The following is a 27,431-nucleotide window of genomic DNA, read 5'->3' on the forward strand; positions in this document are numbered from 1 at the left end:
TTATCTTAATTAAAACAAACAAGATCACTACCTTTTGATATTCCAGAACTTTACTTACTTTTCTATGCATAATAGCATGGTGACACCAGGAGATCAGTAAGCACAAGCAACTGATCATCAGTGAACTGCTGTTTGTGCTCCTGCCAGTTGTCATGGTGTGTTCTTCGGAAATTGGATAAAGTCTTCTTTACAGTCATCTAAAGAACAGGTAATCCAAAGATCTTAAGTCTTTCTGAACATATTTCCATTTATTAAAGAAGAATTAAGTGGGAGGTGGGGAGAGGGGAATCTATCTTCCAAGACAGTAACTGTCAAACTCTTGGTCATCTCTGGCCAAATCAAAGTTCTTACCCCATCAAAGTTCTTACCCTGTACTTCTTTTTCCTTTTGCTAACAAAAAAGACCTTAAGCAACTCAGAATTACTGGGAGGAATAGTACTGTTTAAAATAAAAACCAATTAGAAATTACATCAACAGTAACAATTCTCAATATACTTCTATCTGGAATGGGGATAAGTGTGTAATCCTATTACTTAAGATAACAAAGAGAATAGTTCAAGGTCCATACCATAATGCAACAACAACCACACTCTTATTCTTTAAATAAATATGGTGTATTACCCCACACTAACTATTCTGCATTCGGGGGGGGGGGGGGGGAAGCTAATACTTAAGAATAAAAACTAACATGATATCAGACACTTTGGGGCTCCCTGTAAGTGGCTGTTTGCTAAAATAAAGGCAGAAAAGGGTTATCAGAAGTAAAAAGTAACAATTTATAGTTTTTTAAAAAAAGCTACCATAATAAAATTTGTATGTTTTTTTTGGGGGTAAAAAGATTGATATAGAATGTGCAATAAAACAAAAAATTTTACCTCAATAGGCTGGGGATCATTCAGGTGTGCACTGAGATTCATCAGGAGCTGTGGCATCCAGGTAGGGACATCATAGGGACTAGATAAAATACATGCACCAATTCCTAGCACTCCAGCATGGCGATTGACCAATTCTAAAAAGGAAATAATTTCTTTTAAACTATTTTGATTTTTTTTTTTAAGACAGAAATGTTATCATTCAAGTGGATGTACAAAGCATGACCAATACAAATCAGAGCTAAATAAATGTATTTAAGTAAATGTATCCAAGATGTCTTTAGTATCCTAAATCACTTTGCTCTGAGTGATGGTATTACTTTTGGAAGTTAATGCTAGAAATATAGCTTATATAGCCCCTGTCCAATTAGAGGGAATATAATTTCTGACCTTCAGATTCTATTTACAGTAGCAGAGGCCCTGGAGAATGAAAACTTAAAAATTTAGGTCTCTTTGCCTTATTCAATTTTACACAAATTATGTAAATAAACTAAGGTGTTTTAGGATTTCTCTTACCTTCAGATCTTTCCAAATAAAACTAATCAGTCAACTGTATTGTCAGTAAAATTGTGAAAGTCAAGCTGCTTCATTATTCTTTAATAGTTCATCCTATATGTAACAGCATTACATAAGCATTATAACATAACACATTAAATTAAACATACAGGATGAAAGGGGAAACACATTGTCAATCAATCAACTTGATAATATAAGCTAAAATCTGTTTGGGCTTTTTTTCTTTCTTTCTTTTTTAAAATTTTCATTCACATTTTGGTATTAACAAAATCAGGGAATTTCAGGAACCTGGAAGAACACTTAAAAGTTTAATTCTTGTCTAACTTGTACTTTATGATAATTTCAACCATAACAGACCCAACAAGTAGTCAACTAGTCTCTGTTTTAATATTTTCAAGGAGTTACTAAGCATAGGACCCATCACTTGTTGAAGTTAATCCTTGAATACCTCCAATGATAGGTAATATACAAATTTTTCACTGTTATGAATCTGCATCCTTCTGATTTTTACATGTTGGTGCTACTTCTATTTTCTGAGAAAAAACAAAATCCCTCTTCTATATGGTAAACCTTCAACTGTCATGTTCTGAAATTTCTTATTTCTTATATGATAAGGGTGATAGTCCTATACATTACTCAGGTTAATATTAAGTTCAGTTCTGGCTGTCACATTTAGTAGGCATCATTATACTCCAGAAGAGGGCGAACCACCAAGAATTAACGTTGTATGAGTAAAAGAGTCAGGAGGCCTATTTGTATAGAAGAGCAATTAGACTTGTTATTTTTGGCTACAGATAGTCAAGGTAGGAAATATAAAAAGAAGTTAAAAAGCAGCAAGGTTAGTTTGATGCAAGAAAAAACTTCCAATAATTTACCTGCAGATGGAATGGTGTCTCCCACTGTGCCAGGATCTCGTTTTCTTTTCTTAGGTAGCTTTGTCTTGCAAAGCTGCTCAAAGTGAATCTGCATAGGGCCATCCATGGTAAGGAAGTTACACTGCAATAGCCCACTTAGAGTGGTAGCAGCCATTTCTCGAACCTAAGAAAAGAGAAAGTTATGTGTACCAAGGTGCAGCTACCATTGGGAATTTATAGGGAGGTAACTGTTAAGTAATTTTATGCAAAAAAAAAAAAAAAAAATCAAAAAACTTTCTTACAAAAATGCAAGTTTGGAGGTTTTGGGGGGGGGAATTTTATCAGATGAATGAGAGATATATAAGTGGTACTAATCATGAACTTAATGTATATGTAATGTATACATTCTATATCACTAAGTTTTTAAATTGTTTCAGAAATGCTAGAAATTAGTAGAAACATATCATTTTTAGTAGTAATTTAAAAATTACAAATTCACAATTTCCATCAATCATTTAATTACAACACACATTTAAAAGAATTAACCATTCTTTTTTCTCATCAACTTCATAGGCTATTAACATTCAGACTTGGCTTACAAATTTTTTAATTTAGTCAGTCCCAAGGATTTGAAGAAGGATAACACTCAATTTTAGATAAGAAAAACACCTGGACTTTCCAGAAGAAAAATCTCTCAATGGTATCATCTCATATTTAATCATAAAAATATTTTTGACTTCTACCAAGCATTCACTGCAGCACATTAATGATAAAAGTATTGTAATGTTCTCTGTTGGCTTGGTTTTCTTGGGGTCTCTGGGAACAGCTTTCATTTCAATTCAGTAATCGCCACAAGTGTAGCCAGGTGTTAAAGTCCAAATCCTTTATTATCTCCTTGCGTGGGGCCTGGGCCAGTTTTCTTGAGATCCTTCTGAATGTATCTTGGTTTCTGTGGGGGAAGGGGCAGGAGGACCACCTTGCCTTCCTTCCCTCGTTCTGATTCTGGCTGAGTTTGTCTGAGCTTATATGCTCTCTTATCATAGATGTGAATCTTGTAGAACTATATTAAGTACTAAGTACATGTACTGAACTACTATTGTCTTTATCAATTCTACTGACTTAACACCTTGTTTCAAGTTCAGAGTTCTGGCCTATAACAAAGATGCACTTATAATTAGACATCTGGACATGTCTATGCAAATACAAAATGATAAACTTTCAATAAATGCCATGATCATATTTAGCAAAAAACACTGTCTAAATAGATGAATATAATGTTCTAATACTCTGAAACAGGTTGAATTTAAATTGAATGTATTAACAAGTGCTTGAGATTTCCATCTATTTTCATGTCTACTAATTATTGTTAAAATGTGAACAACTTGATATTAGTTGCTATTAAAAACATAAGATGAAGCCTAACAAGGTTGTAACTGGCATTTTTTGAATAATCAAAAGACACAAACAAATCCCAAAACTGAAGTGAAAGCACTGGAGCACAAAATTAGCAAACTGATAAGCTGCAGTAGTTTCTACTGTTTTTAATATTAGGTTCCATTTTGCAGTGTTGTTGAATTAATAACTAATTAATTACAAGACTTTATTCCAAGGAGCACCTTTATGGGAAAAGTCCATAAAATTAGAAACTAATTATACACCATTTTTCCACAAAAATTCCTGAATTTTATTACCTGTCTGTCCTTTAAAAGAAAAAAAGACATTAAAACTCAAGAAAAATTCAGGGATAATTCAAAAGAGAAATCATTTGTTGCAACATATTTCTCCTCCCTTCCCTGCAAGAGGCTTTTAGAAATATCAGGTTCTGCTTTTTCAAGAAACAAAAACAAAGGCTAGAGCTTTGCTTCTACTGACTGGATGAATCGATTCTAGTTAGCCAAAATGAAACAAATTATCAGGTCCACTTCCACAAAGAAACCTTAAGAAAATTAAACTTGTTTTTAATTTTACCATTTAAGTTTAAAGTAAAACAACTTTTACTGTTTTGTTTTTTAAATAAATCTACAGAAAATACTTTTTGCAAGTTAAAACTGAGAGAGTTAAGTTAAAATTCTGGATGTAAACAAAGTTGAACTACCATCTTTTCATGTTAATTTAACTAATGCAAAAAAGAATTTTTTGTTAAAAATTTATTGTGGGAGCTTATTTCAGGGCCTTTACTATTTGACAGTATAAGAGAATTTTATTGATTTTATGACCTTTGTTTTTGTTACCCCTGAATTTTATTTCCAGTCTGATTTTCATGTATATAGAATATTTGATTTATTCCTCATGATATGTTAAAAAGACAATTTCAATGATAAGTAAATTTTAAACTTGAAAACAGGGCATAGCAATTCTTAACCTGCAAAGAGTCATTTTAAGATAATTAAGAAATTATTATTGTGCTAAAATTTATTAACTGGTGGTGTTTTTTTATTACATATTACATATTTTTAAAAAGAATAAAAGCTTGAAAAGTTTAATTTTACCTCTAGCTGTTCATCTTCCAACAGACTTATAACAAGCCATCTAATGTCTTTAACTGCTTCTTCATTGTTTAGGAAAGTAAAGAGATTATAGAATACCATGGTTTGGAGGTAGGTCAGTACCGTGTATCTAGCATGCCAAGAACTGCTTCTTGCTGTCTGTTAAAAAAAAAAAAAAATAAAAATAAAGGCAAATAACTTCCCATGAAAAACAAAAGTTTAAGGAAAAAAATACTGAATTAATCAGGTGGTACTATATCCTAACCTAATGTAAGCCCTTTTCATAAGTTTAAATAGGTCAATGTGGTTTATCCATTTGCCCTTTAAGCAAAAACTAAAATAATCTAGTCTTCAAGAATATCTGGGGACTAGGTGGACATGTAAGGGAAGGAATGGTAGGAGGCAGTGGGAATTATCAATTGGGATAGGGGATGAAAAGTAATAAGAAAATCACTGCATTTTGAGCAAAGAAGAGACTTTAGAAAAAATTAATTCTGTTGGGACACATGCCATGGGCAAGTCATTTAACTTCTCTTACTTGAGTTTCCTCAAATGGGACTATTTGCTATGGTAGTTATCAAAATGGATAGACTTTTAGCTACAATAATCTCTTTATAAAGTTGTTTATGAAGATCAAATGAGAGGATGCATATAAAGTATCTCACAATGAAAAGACTTAAAAATTTAACTATTATTTTCATCAATGAATCTCAAAGTGTGGTCTTGGTAAATTTTAAGAAGAGATTTTCTTATAGTAATGTTCTCTAGGTTTTAGGACATTACCCTTTCTTGGGTTTTCCTTCTACTTGACTTTCACTTACTTGTTTTAGCACCTGAAGCACCAAAGGCACTTGTTGAGGATAAAGCAACCCCTGAGACATTAACGAAAGACACAACTTTGCATCTCTTTTTAATTCATCATAGCTATTATCATTTTCAACTGGGGCAATCTAGGGAATAAAAATAACTTCAATCAAAAACTTAGAAAACAGTTGTTACTGAAAGCAATACATTTTAAATAAAGATTTATTTTTAAAAAATCAGTGAGTATAGTGACATCTTGACATACGGTTGAGATCTTATTCTTGGATCCATCAAGATATGTAGTTAACATAGGCTAACTAAATTTGACACAATTATTGACTTTTTTCTTTTTCTGTATCTATGGCTTCATTAATATAGGAGCCCTTATGAAAAAACTCTTTCCCCTAAAGTTTCCCTTTTATCTTTGTATTCTTAGCTTCTAACATATTAAAAAATAAAAAACAGCAGCAGCAGCTTGTTGATTGACTCATCAGTAATTATTTTGCAATTTAGACTAAGAAAATTGCTTGAAATAGTGGGGTTAACTTTGACAAATTCAGCAAGCCAATAGGGATCAAAGACTAGCCTTGAACCAAAATAGCTTGCAGCTATTTAGTCACCATACCAGTACTGTTTCTCTGTTAAATTAGCTTAAATGAGCTACAATCGTTTTTAGTGAGATTTGAAACCTGGTTGCTTGTATAAAATTTATTGTTTAAGAACACAATATTTTGGGTATTTCCTATAGCATCTCTCATAGTGCTTTCCAGATAGCTGGTAGTAGATGAATATTTATTGAATGATTAGTATGAATAATTCAATAAAATCATATATTAATGGAGAAGAAAAGAGACTAGAAAGAAAATTTAAAATCATAGGAATGGAACTTATTTAAGAATATCATAATTATCCACAACTATTCTGAATAGTCGATGTAAAAATTGAACAAATCAGAATACTTGAGAATGGATATAAGTGATGTACAGTGTCCTAGCTGTGTGACAGATAAGATTGGGGGGCAGGGAGAGGAGGACAGTGTTTTAAACATAGAATATGTACACAAGTTCTTGTATGTAATGATTAAATTATGAAGACCAGTGAAATTTTTGTTGAGTTTAATAATAGAACTTCTCTTTCTAATTGAAAATACAATATCTAGAATTTTTATTTTAAAATGTTATGAGAACAAATTATCATTGTTAACCCAGCATGTTAAAAGTGAATGGTTTTGAGTAATTTCATGATTTTTTAGACATTATAAAATAAATCTAAACCAATTTCATTTGAAGGAGCAGATAGCTCAACAAGCCTTTAATTTGGACTTGCTATGAGTGTGACAATGTGCTAAACACTGTATTAAAAAAAAAAATCACTTAATTATTTGTTAAGGTAGTTGCTATGCTAAACAGTAGGAATTAACCCCCCCCCCAAAAAAAAAAAAGGCAAACACAACTCCTACCCTCAGGGGGCTCTCATTCAAAAGTGTAAGATGGCATGAAGATAATTATGTGTGTATGCATGGAGATATGGATAGAAAGAATTAATGGGAGATAGTCTAATAGGGAAGGCCATGTGAGGAGAGGGGAGAGTCGACTAGGAAAATTCTCAGTAAATATCACATAAGATAAGCATCTCCATATGCAAAGTAAAATAAAAAAAAAGATTATATATGAAACTGCAAATCTCTCTTCACTGCTTTTCCTTTTTTCAGCCTATAATAAAATTTAACTTGAACTTCCAGAGCCAGCATGTTTGTTGTCTGTTTCCTTTTTATCTTATTTTCTCTGCTCTGCATTTTTAAATGACATTCTTTACTTGACATGCCAAATAGAAGGGTATATTTGAATCTAGAGAAAAGCCTACTGGCAGTTATGGAATGGAAGAATTGATTTGATCAGATCAGGAAAATTTCTTTGGCAGCTCTATGGGTAATGAAGTAGGAGGAGAACAAACAAAGTTATTGTGATAGTCCAGGTAAAAGCTGCTAGAAATTTTTTTCCCCACTCATTTTTCTTTTTTGTGGCTTGAATGAAAGAATAAAAGAAGAACCCCCCCAGGCTAAATAGATCTTTATGTGGTTCTGAAATGTCATGATAGTTTTTTGGCTTTTCTCTCCCTCTCTCCCCAAGGCAATTTTGATTAAGTGACTTGACCAGGGTCACACAAGCTAAGAAGTCTTTAGGTATAAGTCTGAGTTTCAACTTAGGTCTTCCGTTTAGGGCCAATATTCTATCCATTGTGCCATCTAGCTGTCCCAGCATAATAATTTTTAACCTCATTTTTGTCTTCAAAGACAAAGTATGGAAAAGTAGATTGGATTGACTTGACATGGCAGAAATAAGATGCTTTTTAATACTTAGAAATGTATCCTCTATAGCATAAATACTTACCCTTTTTTGTCTGTAGTTTTAATCTTTCATAGAAAATACAACTTGTGAAACTTACAATGTATTATTTGTGGTAACACACACAAAGCACTATTATGAAGTAGAATGTTTAAGTATAGTAAGATTCTTGGGAGGATTGGATACCTGGACAGCATTTCTAAACATTACCTTTCAATCTTAAGATGTTTTTATTCTAAAAGTACAAAGTTCTAAAAAAAAAAGTTCAGAGAAAGAAAACATAACTTCCAATTTTGTTTGGGGATACTGGTATAGTAAGGAAGGATGAAGGGAACTTTTAAAAAAAAGTTGCTTGGAAGATATTGCATTTGAACTGGGCCTTGGAGGATTCTGAGACCTCCAGAAGAAGATATAGTTTACAAGCAAAAAGGCACTAACATAAGGAAATGGATTATATGGAAAAGTCAAGGAATCTAGGATATGGCTGTAACTTAGAGTAAGTAAATAAAGGATGGAGAAGTGGCTACAGTAAAACTCTGGAGAGCTTTTAATTTTAGGCCGAAGACTGCAGACATAAAATAATAGACCACTATTAGGACACAACTAGGCTCTTAGTGATTATTTAATTCAACCACCTATTTTGTAAATAACATTTAGGTTATAAATATTATTAAAAATGTTACCTACTTAAATGGTAAGGATTTTTTTAATTATCAAAAATAGTTTAACTCATTGATATCCTTATTAGACCACTCTTTTCTGTTTTTAGAGTTGAGAAAATCTTTCTTTGAATCCCCAAGATCTTTCCACATAACATACATCAAGTAGGGGCAGCTGGGTAGCACAATACATAGAGTACTAGTCCTGAAGTCAGGAGGACCTGACATCAAAACTAGTTTCACACACTTACTATCTGTGTGACTCTGGGGAAGTCACAACTCTGTCTCCATTCCTCACTATAAGACTGTCTGGAGAAAGAAATATCAAACCACTCCAGTAACTACCGTAGAAAGCCCAAACATGGGTTAACAGAGTCAGGCATGACTAAGTAATAATAAAAAAAAAAAACAAGTAAGCATGCTGAATTAGATTAGATAAGTTTGCTAGTGAAAGAGAAAATTGGAGATGGGAGAGGTTAAGAGAGAGAGCTCTTCATCATAACAAACCATACTACTATTTTAGACTGAAATTAAGGCTGTAATTAGCCTCATGTATTTTTAATTGTGGTTGACCAAATCTATTAATTCATATCCATGGTTTGTTTTTAAACAGTACAGTAAGTACTATCACACAGTACAGTATGAAAGGTCATGACAGAGTGAATTGAGAGCCAATTGCTGAGTCAGGGAGACCTGAATCAGGAATTTCATTTCTGACAAACTAAGCTGTGGGACACTGCGCAAATCATTTAACTCTCATCACCACTCATGTAACCCTCTGAAACTCTCTTAAATTGTAGAAGACTTGCCAATCTGCCTTCGTTCCTATACCTATACAGAACAGAAGAAAAAAAATGAAAAAAGCTTATAACGATAAGCCGCAGAGATAATGCCTTTTTGTAATATCACTTCAGTTATACAAGGTCTCAGCAGCGGCATCTAATGAAATGTTATAATTCATTTATCACAATGAGGCTGGCATTCTTAGATCGGATGAGAAGTCATTATATGCTACCAAAAATATTTTTCTTTAGATATTTATTTTATATTTTCAAGCCTTAAATTTTCATAGACAAAAGGATTACGATTTTAATCTTTAGTGATTAAAGATTAATCTGACTCAGAAAATGGCTTCTCAACAAAATTACTGGTGGGTTTTTTTGTTTGTTTGTTTTTTTTAAATATTTTTACCTAACCAATCAAAATAGCTCAGAAATTGGCTATTCATCATCAGTGAACAGTCAATGACTTAGTACAATTTGATGTAGTAGATTCAGAATTATTCTTTTATTCTGTAAATGCTTGATTCTAAGATTCTAACTCATCTACTCTATGTGCTCAGCCTTTCTCAGCATTTTTTCATGTAAAGCATCATAGGTACATACTATCAACAAACACATCATTTTATCACTATCAACCCCAAATTCCTAGAAGAGAGGATGGGAGGGTGAGATATACACCCTCACAGCCTGAACACAAGTAATACCTTAAAAAACAAGGGCAAAAGTTGGAGCTGCTCTGTGACTGCCGTAGAAAAGGATCGTCCTGCGCTTGCCATCAGCCACTTCAGTACTGTTTGGGGAGAAAATTATGGATTCAATGACCAACAAAGATGGGAAGAGTGGGGAACTAATGCTTAGTCCTTCACATGAGAGAATCTCAGAACTATCTTAGTGCTAGAAAGCAAGAATGTTAACTGCTTAGTCATTCCACATAAAGTCATTATTTGACCCATTAGTACCAGACAAATACCGTTACAAATCCTTCTGTTTCATTGATGTGGGTTTTACAAAGAAGCATCAACTTATCATACAATTTCTTTTCCAGTTTAAATTTATACTTTATATAGCAAAATAAAGTAAAATTCACTTCATACTATTCAATCAGCACAAATCAATCCTATATAAGCAGAAATGCTAAAATGAATTTACTGAATCAAAATGTAAAAGACTATATGTAAAAAAAAAAAGTATATTTTTGACTAAGTTTTTGCTAATCTCATAAATGTTACCATTATTAACATAATGTAATGGCTCACTGGTTTTCAATAGTTTGATGCCCTGAGTTCTTTCATCTTCTTCACCAACTCCATTCTCTTCCATAACATGATTCTGGATTTCTTCATCTACCTCCATGAGGGGTTTTAGTTTCTCCAGGATACGGGCAGTGAATTCAGGAACACGAGGAGATTTTGTTGGCGCAGTGTTTGGCAAAGAAACATCTATCATGAATATATAAGTCAGTACACTGTAAAATAAAATATACAAAGTAGAAGAGAAACATTAATAGAGACTAAATGAATATACCTCATCTTTAGAAGTCATGACTCAACAAACATATTTTCTGAATTTTTCTTTTAAAGTATAACTTAAAACAGCTTATTAATACATTCTCCAACATTCTATGTGACATAATACAAAGCTCACTAAGTCAACTTTCCAAAGAAGAAATTTTAAAATGCTAAAAAAGCATAATATAATTGAATTTGGATTGTTACTTTCTGCTAAGTGAACATTCAAAACTATTAAAACAAATGTCAAGAATATTCACATAAATATATAAGAAGTTAATATACAGACAAGTCCTAATAATATATAAATATTAAATACGTGGAGTCAATTACTAAATGTTATTCCTTCAAAATATAACTAATATGTACTATAGAATTTGAAAAAAATATTAAAAACATTTAAGCCACAAAGTGAAACAATACTCACCTCCCTATCCTTTCCCTGACATTCTTGTAAACTTGAGTGAGTTTGGGTTCTAAGTACTTCAGTAACCTGTGTAATAGCTCAGGTACCCTCCATTCTTGCTGGGCAAGCCCACCTTGTAGAACATATAGTCGACTAAAAAATAAAATTTCATCTTCATCATTTATCTTCATACATTTATAAAAATAATTGTATATAACCACACTAAAGTAACTTTAATTTTCTGAGATAAATCATGACCACAAAGATATCACTGACTCAATCTTCCCTCAAGTTCTCATTTGCCTTACACAATATAATGAAGGTAAAATACATGAAGAAATTCAGTCACCAAAAGATTGGCTGATCTGCTTTATAAGCAAGCATACTTAGTTGCAGAACTGATTTTTATCAATATTCTTTTTCTAAATTCTCCAAATCTTTTATTTTCTTTTTTTCTGCTTTATAGAAAATACTGTTCAGGAATTCCTTTAACTGTAAAGAGTGACCACAGGAATTATACACATTCACGGTCAATACAGTCACTCAATAAGAACTTTCCAATGAAATATTTGGTAGAGAAGATTGAAATGACTGGATAAAATTTATTTTAAATTTTAGTGTTATTACTGTCTTCATAATAAAGATAGCTATATATTAATTTACTTTTTTGTATTAGATCTAAAAATAAAAATTCATCAAGATTACCAAGGCAATACAACTAGCTTGCTTCTATTTATGTATTATGTGAGCTGGTCACAAAAACATTTTAATAACTAAAATTTCAAGTTTGTTATGATTTACCACGCATCTACAAAAGATCCTCCTTCACCACTCAATGGAGACTCCAATAACAACTCAAACAGCCAATGAAGTTTCCGAGGATCTCTGCTTTCCTGTATTGAAAAATATGTCCAAGTATCATATTTCAGGAAATCTACAATTCTGCAAAGTATACTACAAATATAATTATTATGTAAAGACTTGAAACAGTAAGTTCAAATGCAAAAGTGAAATCAATACAATAAAATATAGGCCTCTTAGGCCTTGGTCAGAACTAATTAAGAAAATAAATTCATTATTTACGAAGTTTTTCACACTAGGACATGCTAGAAAGATAACAATTGTCCAATTCAATTGTTCTGTCCATTAACTAGCAATTTATCTTGGAAGTGATCTTTAAAGTAATGCTATTGATATTCTAAATCCTAACCTTACAGAATACTTGTTGACAGGCTGTATGTGTATGTGTGTGGAGTGATGGTTGAGAGGGCGCGAGAGGAGAAACAGTAGCATCCTAAGACACTGTGACTTCATCCACCTATTGATTACCTCATTCAGAAAATCCTTCCACTAATGCAGAAAAGTAATTTTAATAAAATCTAAAGGACACTTAGAAAACTATCTAAGGTACTGGGGGAGTGAAGTGAACAGTTCAAGATTCACACAGCTGATATTAGAGGCAAGCTGTCCTGGATCTTTTGGCTGCCCCTTTGCCATGTGCCATCTCTATATGTTAATTTTTAATTGAATAACTATTATCTCTATTAATTTTCTAAAGAAAGTGAGACAGTGAGGTAAATATGAATAGCTACCTTAAATAATTGTCAAAAATATACAATATATATTTGAAAAACAAAAAAGCAATCAATAGAACAAAAGAGATAATATAGTATTAGAAACAAAAGTACACAATAGATTATTTTTTTCATAAATCCAAAGTCAGTAAACACTATCAAAATTCATAATCGCAAAAATCTGTAAATAATTCATGTGTTCATAAATTGGAAAAATGGCTGAAAAAATTATAACTATACCATAATAAATTATTAATATGAAAAATACAAAGAATATAAGGAAAAATAAATTAATGCAATTGAAGACTGAAGTTAGCATAATAATATATACACTTAATACAACTATGTAAAAGTCAAAGGCTACAAAATCCAAAATAAGTTTAAAAGGATACACAGAAATGAACAAAATATTTGTCATCATAGTTACACACATTTGGAAAGAAATATTTAATAATAGTTTATTATTTCATATAATATTTTAAGGATTTTTTTGAGTATCTGAATATAATTGTCTTTCATTAAAAGTAATGGTACAGATCATGTTCTATAAACCACTATTTAGTTTTATTTAAGAAATTCTCAAAGTAAAAGAAGGTAGCAAGAGAACTTACACAGGAAGTTGCTATACAAGTTCCCCAATCATTATATGTTTCCACTGTAATGTTACACAATGCTGTTCTAAGCAGGGGACATAGAAGTTCCCAAAGTCTTTCTACCTGCTCAAACAAAAGAAGAGGTATTGTTATTCAAAGCATCCTATATTCAAAGCATGTTTTCATTTACCTGGAAAAAAAGGAGTTGTCATTGGGCATTTCTTAGCTCTTTTTTTCAGTTTTACAAAATAAAGAATTTTTACACAATTTTTAAGAGTTTGGGAAATTCAAGTTCTAATATCCTAAGAAAAAGAAATGTGTCACATTATTATAAAGATTCCTTGATGATCTTGGATCAGAAGTGGTATGAATAAGAAAAGCTGAAAAGAAGAGAATGCTAAAGCACAGTTACAGATTTTTAACACCCTAGTTTTTAACATACTAGTTGGGAATCTACAAAGTATATGAATACAACTGCAGATAAGGAAATGTAACTTATACACAACCACATATATACACATCATAGAACACACCTTTTCAAATGTCCAATGCTTAGAACCTCTGATCAAGCCAGCTATAATTTCTGCTACACAGCGCTGGGTGCTCTCATGTGAATCTGAAACTAGACGTTCTAAGTGAGGCTTCAAAACTGGCAAAAAGGCATCATCAAAGTTCCTGAACACACCCTATTAAAATAAAAAAAATAAAAAATAAATAAATTTTTAAAAATAAAAACTACAATTATTCAAAAGTATACCTTCATGCACAGTTTAATTCTTTAAATGATTTACAGTATGACTATTCCTGAAATCTTATGTTTTTAAAAATTGGAGAAAAGCAAACTTTGCTGAACTATTACCTGAAGTAAAACACATACCCACAGGTATTCTAAAATTAATGAATACTCTAGGACTATTTCTTAAACAAAAGAATTTTGTTATGTGTACATTATGCATTTTGAGTGAATTTTTAAAAGTTCACAAATACCACCAGAGTTGGGCTTTACAAAAAGATAGCTATCATCAACCTATGTTCACTAAAATAATATTTGATGTGATTTCCTGAGTAGATATAATTTTTAAAATCTGATCACACTCATTACCAACAAGTAGAAAACAGAACTTTAAGCTCCAAAATCCAAGTGCTAAATTACTCTACACGATTTACCATTAATCAAAAGTTACGAAAGTGATGCGTAATGACATTTTAGTTACCTTGAAGAGGCAAAACCGACGAGGATTAAATTTGTCTTTTCCTTTTCTGTCTTCTAAAGATAAAAAATTTATTAACTGCTCAACAAATTTAGGATTGGAAAAATGATCAAAAATAATCTGTTCTGCCTACAGAAGAGAAAAAATTATTAGAACAGTTTAGAATACATAAAACCATTAATACAAATTACAAATTCTACTTTAAATATTTGCTGATAGCTAATTATTAACTTACTATGGAGGTAGTTTATATTCCTGTATTCAGAATTTTATTCTAGAAATAAGCCACACTTTCTACTTTATTAAGAGGACCTTTTAACATTCAGAACTTTCAAGTACAACTAACCTAATTTTATTCAAATCTTCCAGTCACAAATTTGAGATTCCCAAATACTTTTACTGTGAATCAAGACCTATAGATTTTTTTCGCTATTGAAAGAGTAAAACAATTATACCACCATGTTTATATCTTAAAAAATGCCTCTTCAAACTAATCCCTGAGTATTCTACTATATTCATCATGTTTATGAAGAGCTTTAAAATGTGTAACTATCTCAGTAATAGAAAATGAAATTTCAATATAATTTATTCTCCATTACTTTTAACTTACAAACATAAAGTCAACTAAATGGCCCTCAATAAGAAGGAAAGGGGTTGGGGAAAAAACAAAGGAACACTGGGCACTTTATATCCTGTATAATATGAATTCTCTAATGGAATTTGGTCACAAATGACCTGAAATAAAAGATGAATTTGTGGTCAAAAATAAAGCGCTAGTGAATTATCTTGAATACCTGTTTTTTATGTATTATAAATATGTATTATGTATTATAAGATTACCTCAGTCATATCTTCCCGACTTCTGCCAAGCTTGGGTTGCTCTTCTATAGGCGCATAAACCACCATATTCCTAAATATAAAGCACACACATTCACATAGAGCCAAGGAAAACATGATGTTGCATTAGCTACGGATACAACATGGCTTTACAAATAATGTGACATTATAAAGAAATATCGGAAGACCAAAAAAAAAAAAAAAAAGGTTAAAAATAAATAATTCCAACCATTTAGGACATCATAACTCAGCTGGAAAAAGAAGACAAATGAGAAGAGTACAGAATTTTAGATGTGTAACTACTGTTGGGGTCACTAACTTCAATTTTACTTAAAAGTACTTACAGAAATAATGCTGTAGAAAATATGAGAGCTTTCTGGATAATATACAATGATTATTCAAAGTAAAAGGATTATCATCTTTCAAATAATATTTAAGTAAAATACCCCATTATAACCAGTGAAATGATTTTGAGGAGGGATCAGCAACCTTTTGAACCTATTATTGGAGAAGTCAAGCAGGACCCATAGGTGGGCCTTAAAACACTGGTAAGAAAAGATCAAAGAATCATTGTTTGTCATTTGATACAATGCACATTTGAAGCAAGAATCTCTTTTACAAATAAACTTCCTTGGTTTGAAGATCTCACTGAGTAGAACCATTTATACTTGAAACATTATTTTACTTTGGGATAATTCAAACTGTAGTAGTTTTTCTTTATATTAATCCTAAATTTGCCTTTTTGCAAATTTCTATTCATTGTTACTTGTTCTTCACTCTGGGGGTAAGCAGAATAAATTTAATCACTCTTCCAAAAAGACATCTGTCCAAGAGAGCTATAAATCATTTCCTTTTCTTCAGGATAAAAGTCTCCATTTTCCTTCAGGCAGTTCTTTATTGCATGATCATGAAATATTTCACTATCCTGATTGCCTTTTGGCTTATTAATGATCTTCTAAATATGTGGTATACAGAAATGAATGAACACAATTATCTAGAAAATGTCCAAGGAGGACATGTCCAACTATCACCTTCTCAATTCTGATCATTATGGTTTAATATAGCTTTAAAGAGATAAGATCCTTTAGATATAAAGCTGATTTAATTCTTACGTATGAGCAAGTTGCTTCACCTGCCAATGCCTCAGATAATAGGTTCATGTCCAAATACATACTCAAGAGAATGAAAATTTGTATTAGTTTTTTTGCTGTTATCTTATTGATTCATATCAATTTTTTAATTCAACTAAAACATCCACATCTTTTCCAAGTACGTTTCTAGAAAGCCATGCTTCCTTCATAAGATTTATTAAATAGAATTTATCCCTATTAAATTATATTTGGTTACATCTGATCCAGTGTTCTAGTCTGTCACGATCTTTTTGGATCCTGATACTATGTCTATTATGCTTCCTAAGTTCTGTGCCAAATTTATAACCATGATATTCATGGCTTTATCTAAGACACTAATAATCAACTACCATTTATTAAGCACTTATTATGTTGAATGCTAGGGATATCAAGAAAGGCAAATATGTTCCCTGTTCTGTTAAGTTCACAGTCTACTATGGGAGAGACAACATGAACTACATACATTAACAAAATAGGAGGTAATCCCAAAGAGAAGGCACTAAATTAAAAAGAGTTAGGAAAGGTTTCTTGTAGAGGGCGGGACTTTAGCTGAGACTGGAAGAAATTCTGAGAATTCTCCTAATCTTTAAATCTAGAATCAGTTTTTTTTTTTTTTTTTTTTAATTAAATTTTCGTGACTAGCTTTAGATGAAACCATACTGGCCTTTTATGAATACTCCTATTTTTTCCAGATGATCAGTAATCATTATTTTAATGTTTTTTAGAATTTGGCACTATAATCTTTAGCAACATTTCCCAGATTCCTTTTGACAAAAAGTGCTAGTAATAACCACCTTAGTTATTTTTCAATAGGACCTGTGACTGTTTTACTTTTACCTTCTAGAGGGTCTTAATACAATTAAAGTCAAATCTAGTTGTTCATTTCAACATCCATGCTAGTATGACTCACTGAGGCCAAGTGTAGTATCCCCAGTGTGTTTTTTCCACAAAACAACTTGATTCCCATTCTGTTTTAGTTCTTGGTATATTTTTACTATCATAATGCATCCATTGGTTATCAGGTCTGTCACCAGCAAGTATGCAGGAAGGTTTAGGAGTAGTACCTAAAAAAGAAAATTTATATTAGATGCATTTAAAAAATCCTTCTTCAACATTTACTTCAAACTTTTTACCTATAATATTTTTCCCAAAAGTGTTTGCCTCATTTATTTAAAAAATAATTTAAGTGTGATTTAAAGAACGGACTAGGACCTATCTTTTCTTTTTTTTTTTTAAATTAATAGTTTTTATTTACCAGATATATCAGATATATGCATCAGTAATTTTACAACATTGACAATTGCCAAACCTTTTGTTCTAATTTTTCCCTTCCTTCCCACCCCCCCAGATGGCAGGTTGACCAATTCATGTTAAATATGTTAAAGTATAAATCAAATACAATATAAGTATACATGTCCAAACAGTTGTTTTGCTGTACAAAAAGAATCAGACTTTGAAATAGTGCACAATTAGCCTGTGAAGGAAATAAAAAATGCAGGCGGACAAAAATAGAGGGATTGGGAATTCTATGTAGTGATTCATAGTTATCTCTCAGAGTTCTTTCACTGGGTGTAGCTGGTTCAGTTTATTACTGCTCTATTGGAACTGATTTGGTTCATCTCATTGTTGAACATAGCCACATCCATCAGAATTGATCATCATACAGTATTGTTGTTGAAGTATATAATGATGATCTGGTCCTGCTCATTTCACTCAGCATCAATTCATGCAAGTCTCTCCAGGATTTTCTGAAATCATCCTGGTAGGAACTATCTTTGCAGATTTATACTCAATGCAATAAGACAACTTTATCAGCCATTGATTTCAGAGTTTTAAATTTTCATGATATGAAAGAATGCTTATAGAGACCTTTATAAAACCTTCAAGTGCCATTTTCTTTTAGAAGTAGTGGGAATGGAAAAGACAACACTAGATGAGGTCAGAAGACAAGTTCAAATTTTGCTTCAAGTATTTATTTCATCACTCTGTGACCTTGGATAAATCACTTAATTATTCAGGTCCTCAATTTCTACATCTGTATAAGGATAATGCTTACCTACCTCAAAGGTCTGTTATAGAAGATTATCTAACAACTTTATTTTAGAGGTAGAGAGAAGTTAGGTGGCAATAGAGAATTGGATCTGGAGTCAGTAAGATGAGTTCATATGTGACTTCATCCTAACCTATCCTGATTTGTTGTTTGTGTAATATACAACATTCCTCTCATTTATCTAGTATAGCTAAACATTTTACTTCAAAATCCAAAATTAATATATCAATTCTATATCATAATTAGTATGGGACTAGATCTGTGTCATGTGAAAATAATGAGAACAGTAGCTATATTATCTTTCACTTATATAAAATATATGAAACTCCTTTATAATTACTGTTGAAACAAATGCAAATTAAAACAACAGATTTATGTGCTTCTTTGGTAAAAGAAATGAGCCCAAGAAAATATATACTTGGGACAACTAGGTGATGCAGTGCATACAGCACCAGTCCTTTAGTCAGGAGAACCCGAGTTCAACTCAACCTCGCTATATGATCTTGAGCAAGTGACAACCCCAATTGCCTCAGCAAAAAATAAATAAATAAAGTATACTTTAGGTTCTCCTGATAAGAGTAATCAAAAAGTGGTTGTAGTAGAAATATAAAGATGTAGCAACCAAAAGAAATTTTAAAAAATAAAATAAAAAATTAAGCTTTTGAAATAAATAACAGATAATTGTATTTATCCCCAAATAAAACCAAAAAACCCTTTAATTGCTGAATAAATATTAACAGTAAGCACAAAAGTATGTACTTATATTTAACATACATATGTAAATAAATAATGAATCTCCTTTAATGAATGCTTTTCATTTTAACATTGAGTTATTTTAGAATGTGAACTCATTAGGTTTTCACATTGGATTTTATTAAAAGTTAAGGAAAAAAAGTCAGCTGTTAAGAAAACTTTAGTAAATTTATCTTCAGAGAAAACAAGTTATCTATGGATTCAGTTTGAGAAAATTTGAGTGAAAACATTTAAAAACATCAAAGAGGAGTTAAGTTACCTTAGGCAGCACTTACTGATTTCATATGGACAGATGGAAAGCTTTTTGTGTGCTCTCTTCAGCTGCTTGAGAATGCCAGCAACTGCTGAGATAGCCATCTAAAAAAGAAATCTTTAAGTTGACCTCATTAATTTTTTAAAACCTAGTAAATATTTGCATGCTATAATAGTAAATACTATGCTATCAGCAGAGGCCAAATTCCCTTTCTTTTTGAGAACAGAACTATCCCTAACACTCTATATGTTCAGTGGAAAGACTTTAGCACGCAACTCCATCCAAGACTTTGGCATGGACCATTCCCACTGTAATTTGTCCCAATCAGCTCAAAGGAAGAATGTAGGAATTTTGCCTTGGAAGTACAAATGATTGGTTCAGTTTAGTTATATTTCCTTCACAAGAAGAAGAAAACATTTCAGGTGCAACCAATAAAATAGGAAAACCAGAAGTGGGCTGCATAGATTGAGATAAATTTAATATTTTATTAATATTTTAATATATTGCCTTGACACAAGCTAAAAATCCAAGACACTTAAACCAGTACCTCAGAAAGTTAGAGAACACTTAAAGAGATATTTCCCAAAAGACATAAAGAAATCAAAATGGGCAGTTGAAAATGAGACTTTAACACTAGAAGAAAAAGGTAATCACTCAAAAAAATTTGCTTTAAAAAAAACAAAAGAATTCTACTGTAATTTCTCTTATTTACACAAATACACTTTAAAAAATTTAAGCAAATAATGATTTTTACTTTGAAATAAAAATTTTCTTTATCTTCGATTAAAAACAAAATCCATGGCAACAACTGATGCAATATGTGGCCCTAAATTCTAATTCTCCTTAAGTGGGAGTTAAATAATAGCTAAGTAATATCTCTAAAAAATTAAAAATTTTATCTAAAACCAAAGTTTTACCTTGCGAACCACAATTGCATCATGGTTGAGACTCTGCACAAAGAATTTTATGGCACGAAGAGGTAGAACTCGATCATCTCTCAAGAGGAGGGACAGAAAGCCAATGCCTATATGTTCAAATTTCCAAGGGCTTAAAGAAAATATAATGAAACTCATTATTTATAATGATCAATAATATATAATAATTTATAATGATCTTCTATAATGCAGTATAAAAACCAAGTATCCAAAATCTATTAATGATGAATAGTACTAGTGCTTTATTAAAAATTAATAACAAGTACCCAATTCTCTTTCTGCATCCCCCTTTTCTCCCATTACTGACCCTAAGGAATCCTTATATTTAAGTAGATTTACAATTCTTCCTAGTTTGTATTATCCAATATGCAGTTCTCCTTAAAGTATGATCAAGTCAAGAAAAAAAAAAAAATCATCTGAAGATGAGTCATGTCCTTGGAACAATTTGCCTTGGATTTCAGGATGTCAACTGTCATGAGGACTTCTAATTGTGAAACGTGAAATTTAAATGAAACTTGGGATATTTAAAGTTAAATGTTTGTCATGATTAAAAGAATAAAAATTAAGTACATAGAACACTTACAGATTTCTTTGATCCACACAGTCTAACAAAGTATGTACCAGGTTTTCATAGTTCCTAAAAGAACAAGCATACCATTTAATCTTTATTTAAATATGACAGAATATAACAAAGCAAAGCATCAAGTTACATAAAATAACCAGTTTTAAATTAGGTTCAAATCAACAAACATGACAAATACACAATTTTTTTTTTTCATCAAACACATGCTTAGAATTTTTAGGAAAACATTAATCTATAGATAGGCTTTAAATTTTTAAAAAATGAATCATAGAAAACAGTGATTGGTTTATGAATATCCTTTCCAATAATTTAGTAATTGAATAGATTTTATTTAAATAACTTTTAGTATTCTAATTGAATTATCATGATATATAATAAATTGACCACTACAGAATTTAAGCAGTTAGTACCTAATAAAGAGAAAAGGTAAGATGTGCATTTTATATTGAGAGAGAGACTAAGAATACAAAGTCTTTAAAATAGTGTCAACTAAAATAAAAAAAAATTAAATGAAGAAAAAGAGAGTGCAGATTTTGTCATGGTATAAGTTGCAGAGAATATAAAGACGTTAGCACACCCGAATTTTTAAAAATGTTAAAAGTAAATCACTTACTGTAAGGCCTCAGCATTTTTTTCTTGCTGTCGTTGAATTCCTAACTGAATCTCCTCTGGGCTAAGCAATGGTTGATTGGCAGAGGGGTATTTTGACTGTTGGATTAAGACACCTATTGCAACACATGTCTGTGGAACCTTAAAAACAAAAAACAATTACAAGGCTTAGAATAAGAAAGGACTTTTTAAAAAAAGGACTTCTTAAGACAGGGAATATAGTGAAAAGAATAATAAAATTGAAACTATAGGACCCAGTTCTAACATTAACTCTAATCCTGCCTCAATCAGGATTTAGATGACTTTAGGCAAGCCAACCTAACTTCCCTGAGCTTCAATAATTTTCTCATCTATTTGAAGAAAATCTTTTGTTCTTTACCCCTACCCTTTTCTGTTACCTTCCCCTTTCTAGAATGTAAGCTTCTCAGGGACAGGGATTGGCTATGTAATGAGGGGGTGGAGATTCCTGCCTGCCACTTCTATAACATCCAATTAATAGGGAATCAAGACAGGGACTTGTGCTTCAGAAAAGGAAATAAAATGCTGCCTTTGGAGTTTCAAAGGTGTGTCTACTAACTTAAGTATCCATTCTTGCAAGATTGTAAAATAATCTTTTCTGCATTCATCATGAGAACCTTAACCCTAAATTTGTAAAATGAAGGAGTAAGACTAGAGTCTGTCTAAAGTATTTTCAATCTCTAAATAAATCATCCTTTTAATCCTATAGCCTCATTTTACAAACAAGAAAAACCAAAACCTAGAGGGAATTAGGTGAATTATGTGTCATATGACAAAGACAGTTTAGTCAGCATTTTAATTTGTTATATAAATAACCTGAGATACAGTTGGGCTGAAAACAATTACTGTAAATACAAGGCTTTTTCCTTACTGTGAAATCCAATCCAATTGTTTCATATTGTCTATGAATCTTTTCTGCAAGATCATCAAATAGCCTAACTATTGATGGCTTTTCTAGGGACATTGCTTTGCTTAGCCCCGAAGAAACAATTGCTGGCCATGTCTGTACAATACAATCCCAGTCATGAAGATTTGCTAGGCACACTCCACTGTGGTTTCCAAGTAGACAATACAAGGCACCCTGGAGAAACAAATATGTGCATTTATTAGACAAACTGTAAGCTTCTTAAGTAAAAAGATTATATCTTCTTTAATATATTTTAGTCATAAATTCCATTTCCAATTCCATAAATTCCATTTTAATAAGTCAAGTCAAAACTTGACTTATTAAACTACTTTTTTAAATTATAAAAACTACTTAATCATGTATTGTTTACTTTCATTCTGATAAAAGGCAAACTGATTTTGAAAAGTGCTATTAGAAAAATATTAGAATTTTAAAAAGTAATCTTTTGATAGTTCAAAGTAAATAATATAAACTATTTTATCAAAGATATGAAATACAAAAATGTAGTTTTAAACAAAAATATGGTAACGTGCCTAAGAACTAAGATTAAAAGTAAATGATTAAAGATTGAGTTTTCTTTGTTTAAACAGGTTACTGCTCAGCAACATTCTCTTACCTATCTGCTTATGTAGCATTCTGAAATTTGAAAATTTTATTAGGAGCATAACAAGAATGAATATTATTTTGTTCTCAACGAGAACATCTTTAAGCAAAACCATTATGTGAGAAATATTTTTAATATGATATTCTGCTTAGGCCAAAACATTAACCAAATTGACTTCTGAAAGAAATAATTTAATACTAAAAATGTGAAAATAAGATGATATTATAGCTAAATCATTTTAATCTACTGCAAATGAAAAGACAGCATACATTTTTCTAAATCTAATTTTAACCATTCATAATGTATATCTTCATTCAGTTATTTCACTATTTCTTTGGAAAGGAAAAGTCATTACTGGGCTAATTCCATATAAACATCTGCTTTCCAGCCACTCAGTACAGTGGCTGGCACATAACAGGCATTTAAGAATATTTATTTACTGATGAATCATGACTCAGCAACTTGACTTAACTATTCCTTGCTGCTTCTTGATTTGTCAGTACAATATAAATGGTGCTTATTAAAACACAAACTGGAATCTCATATGACAGACAGACAACCACACAAAATAACATTTCTGCTTTGCTATCTCTCTTGCAACATGCCGATGTCTTCAGCAGAAAATATGAGATAGTTGCTTTCTTATTAGCCTAGAGACCCAGTCAGTTACTAATTGTCTGTCTGTCCCCATAGACTATAAATGCATGCATAATAATTAATATCCTTTATATTTTTTGGCTTTTCTCTTCTTTGTAAACATTATATATAAAACAGAAAGCTTGAACAAGAAAGCAGAACTATTAGTAACACAATTGTGATAGTCCAAAAATGTTCCACACACTATTCATGTACAAAATTGTAAAGGGCTAGAACTGAGCAATGCACTTGGATAATGGAGCACGTGAGACTAACTGCCAATTGGACAGTTCCCTATTAACTTGTTTGAAGGTTGACCCTCCCCAGCTGTTCTGTGCTGACTTGATTGGTGGGACAAAGAGGGGGAAGTGATGTGTGTGGGAGGAGTAGGAGGAAGAAGTGAGATGCAGAAACTGACTCAGTCTCTCCTGGCGTTTGAGGGAGGAAGGTGTGTGTGAGATTGTTAGATCTAACCCCCTGACCTTGACCGTAAAAGATCAAGAATAAAGACATTTAGTGATCCTGACTCCGGCTGATTTCTGGGAAGACAGAGTTCCAGCATTTTGGAGCCCAACATGGAGCGCCATTTGTAACATGCCTTCCTGGCAGTTACAATTACTAGTCTACCCTATGCCCAATAGAGTACCTTTGCAGTGTCAACTCTACCCAGCTCACCTCCTCTGAGGCCTTCAAAGGTCTCTGGCCACGATCTCTTGAATCTATAGTTTAATAACCAGTAGCACGCTCAAGAACAGCCACATGTAATCTTAAAAGCCTTTATTATACCTACTCACATAATGCCCGGATTTGTTAGCTCCCTAGTGAAAGCCTGGTCTGAAGATCCACGTGTTCACTACCAGACTTCTTACCTCTCTCTGCTATCCATCAGCTTGGCTTGGCTACCCCAGACTAGGGAGCCAGGTTAAAGAGCGCCAGGTTAAAGAGAGCGACTGCTGTCTGCAGTGGGCTTATAAAGGGCTTGTGAAGTCACACACACAGATAATCAGCTAGAGAGCCGTCACCCATTGCAAAGCTATCTCAATATGGCCAAGATCCCACCCACAGGGCAGTCCTATATCCACAGAGATTACTTCTGGGTCACTCAAATCTCCTGTTGCACTGTGGCGCTGCCCATTTAAAGGGCCCTTACACAAAATTCCAAATATATCAGAAACATAATTACAAGAATTATTTCTAACTTGGGCTTAATTCTATTTAACCAATATGGAAAAAAATGGTTCCATGGTTTTAGCAAATTTATAATGGCATTTACAAATAAAATAATAATACATAAATTTTACAATGACTTAAAAAACACTGAAACTACCCATTTTTACTCCTCACCTTCCTCTGATACCTTTTTATTCATTTGTGAGATTCTGACAAATCATGATACTCAAGTAAGAAACTTCTATTTTGATTAGTGAGACTTTCCCTTAAGGTCTTTAAATATGAATAACAAAATGTAAAAGCAAATATATTAAAAAAATAATCATCATCATCATCTCTTAATAGTGGGAAATAAGAAAAAAATCTTAGAAAGTTAACTATCATATCTAATACAGATTTAATTATGCAGCTCTTTGACAACAACCACATTCTTCTAAAAAAAAAAAAATTGCTAACATTTTTATGTTTGACACACAATTGATCTGGAAATGTAAGGGGGAAAAAAATCCTGTTATTTAGTACCTACTGTCAGTAGGCAGAATTATAACGATCAGTCTAAAAAATTTTACTGCAAGTATTCTATAAAAGTTTAATTTAATGTGAAATGTCTCCCTACATATACAAAAATTCTGATAACCCTAGTTTTAAGTAGTAATAAACAAAGAAAAAAAACCTTCTGATAGCATACATAATCCATAGGCACTGAATCCTTTGTATCTCCAACTTTTCATGTATAAATAACAGAAAAAAATATTCTATAAATATTCAGAAAAGAGAAAGAACCTACTTTGAACTGCTGTTGAGTGACATCTTGTCTGTCTGGCTGCAAGAATTCTAAAACCAAAGGAATAATATCTCTGCAGCAAAATGTATATGTTCCCAGAGCTGTGAAAAATGTTTGTTGAGCTTTATTCCTAACCTAGGGAAAGAATTAACAAAGTATGTTATCAACAAAGCTCACAATACCAAAAAAAAAATATATATATATCTCACAACTAACTGATAAAGAGAATTGTCTGTAGCTAAAAGATAGGCTAATAAGCATAAAATGCATTTTATAATATGCAAGAGACTTTGCAAAGGTTAAACATTTTCCCCAAGTCCCTGAGATACCCCTCTCATTAAATTGCTGATTAATACAGAGTAAGTCATTTGACATTTTTGGGTTTTAGTTTCCTTAGTTATCATAGGAGCGGTTTGAATTAGATGATATCCCTCTCAGGTTTAAAATATATTTCTACTGAGATAATTATCCAGATTATGTTAGTTTAATTAATTATAAATTTTTTAAATGAAATTTTAATATTGAAATCCTGTTTATCTTCATTTAAGGATATAACGAAATAAGCCATATGAAATAGTGGTTAGTATAAAAATAGTTCACTTTTAATAGATCTAATTCACACATAAATATGCTTGAATTCTTAGGAACTCCCCAAAATAACAAATTTATAATATAAAAGGCTACTTCAAGAAATATTACATATTATTCTCTTCTTCTTTGAAACCTATTCCTTATTGATATAATGCAACACTTTCTAAAAAAACCTGACTTCACAAATCTTCCTGGTACTTGAATTTCAATAGACTTCCTTACTATTTTCCTCAATAGTAGAAGTTAAGCACGGTAAGATAAAACAGGAAAAATGGCACAAAGGAAAAATAGCAGAATTAGGGTCAGTCCTTACCCTACATTAACCAGCTGTATAAAGTCACATATGCTATTATTTATGATCCTTAGTTTTCTCATGTTTAAAAAAAAAAAAAAAAAAAAAAAGGGAATTTGAGCTAGATAATAAGATTCCTTCAGGCGTTAATATTCTATGCCACTCCCTCTTCAACAATGAGATGAACCCAAATCAGTTCCAATAGAGCAGTAATGAACTGAACCAGCTACACCCAGTGAAAGAACTCTGGGAGACGACTGTGAAACCCTACACAGAATTCCCACTCTTTCTATTTTTGTCTGCCTGCATTTCTGATTTCCTTCACAGGTTAATTGTACACTATTTCAAAGTCCAATTCTTTTTGTACAGTAAAATAACTATATGGACATGTATACATATGTTGTATTTAACATATACTTTAACATATTTAACATGTATTGATCAACCTGCCATCTAGGAGAGGAGGTGGAGGGGAGTGGGGAAAAAATTGGAACAGAAGGTTTTGTGGTTGAAAAATTACTCATGCATATATTTTGTAAATAAAAAACATAAAAGAAAAAAAATATTTTATGCCACCAGTTAGTTAGGATCATATAATATGGCAATCTCAAGAGTTCAAAGTGGAGGTTTAACTGCTAGTTGTTCACTTCAACCCCTTTAGACTCCATT

General features: G+C 31.8%; 2 protein-coding genes across 5 annotated transcripts in view; both read right to left on the reverse strand.

Moving 5' to 3' along the window:
• Positions 1-27,431, reverse strand: part of LOC141554703 (ankyrin repeat and SOCS box protein 3-like) — a 437,022-nt gene that overhangs the window by 192,349 nt on the left and 217,242 nt on the right. The window lies entirely within an intron of this gene.
• The window catches only part of LOC141554697 (proteasome activator complex subunit 4-like), a 60,304-nt gene that overhangs the window by 10,552 nt on the left and 22,321 nt on the right, over positions 1-27,431 (reverse strand). For all 4 annotated transcript variants that reach the window (XR_012485923.1, XM_074286906.1, XM_074286905.1 and 1 more), the window contains 20 exons: positions 25,883-26,014; positions 22,650-22,859; positions 21,765-21,901; positions 21,152-21,205; positions 20,551-20,680; positions 19,656-19,737; positions 17,488-17,641; positions 15,451-15,520; positions 14,614-14,739; positions 13,933-14,085; positions 13,418-13,522; positions 12,034-12,125; positions 11,254-11,385; positions 10,575-10,783; positions 10,023-10,108; positions 5,550-5,678; positions 4,732-4,887; positions 2,264-2,426; positions 876-1,009; positions 59-197 (listed from right to left, as the gene is read on the reverse strand). Coding sequence is in view for 3 of the 4 variants with exons in the window: in XM_074286906.1 (XP_074143007.1) it covers positions 63-197; positions 876-1,009; positions 2,264-2,426; positions 4,732-4,887; positions 5,550-5,678; positions 10,023-10,108; positions 10,575-10,783; positions 11,254-11,385; positions 12,034-12,125; positions 13,418-13,522; positions 13,933-14,085; positions 14,614-14,739; positions 15,451-15,520; positions 17,488-17,641; positions 19,656-19,737; positions 20,551-20,680; positions 21,152-21,205; positions 21,765-21,901; positions 22,650-22,859; positions 25,883-26,014 (2,589 nt within the window). In the remaining variant the exon portion in view is untranslated. The remainder of the gene's footprint in view (positions 1-58; positions 198-875; positions 1,010-2,263; positions 2,427-4,731; positions 4,888-5,549; positions 5,679-10,022; positions 10,109-10,574; positions 10,784-11,253; positions 11,386-12,033; positions 12,126-13,417; positions 13,523-13,932; positions 14,086-14,613; positions 14,740-15,450; positions 15,521-17,487; positions 17,642-19,655; positions 19,738-20,550; positions 20,681-21,151; positions 21,206-21,764; positions 21,902-22,649; positions 22,860-25,882; positions 26,015-27,431) is intronic.

This window comes from Sminthopsis crassicaudata, chromosome 2 (assembly GCF_048593235.1).
Source record: "Sminthopsis crassicaudata isolate SCR6 chromosome 2, ASM4859323v1, whole genome shotgun sequence".
Lineage (NCBI taxonomy): Eukaryota > Metazoa > Chordata > Mammalia > Dasyuromorphia > Dasyuridae > Sminthopsis > Sminthopsis crassicaudata.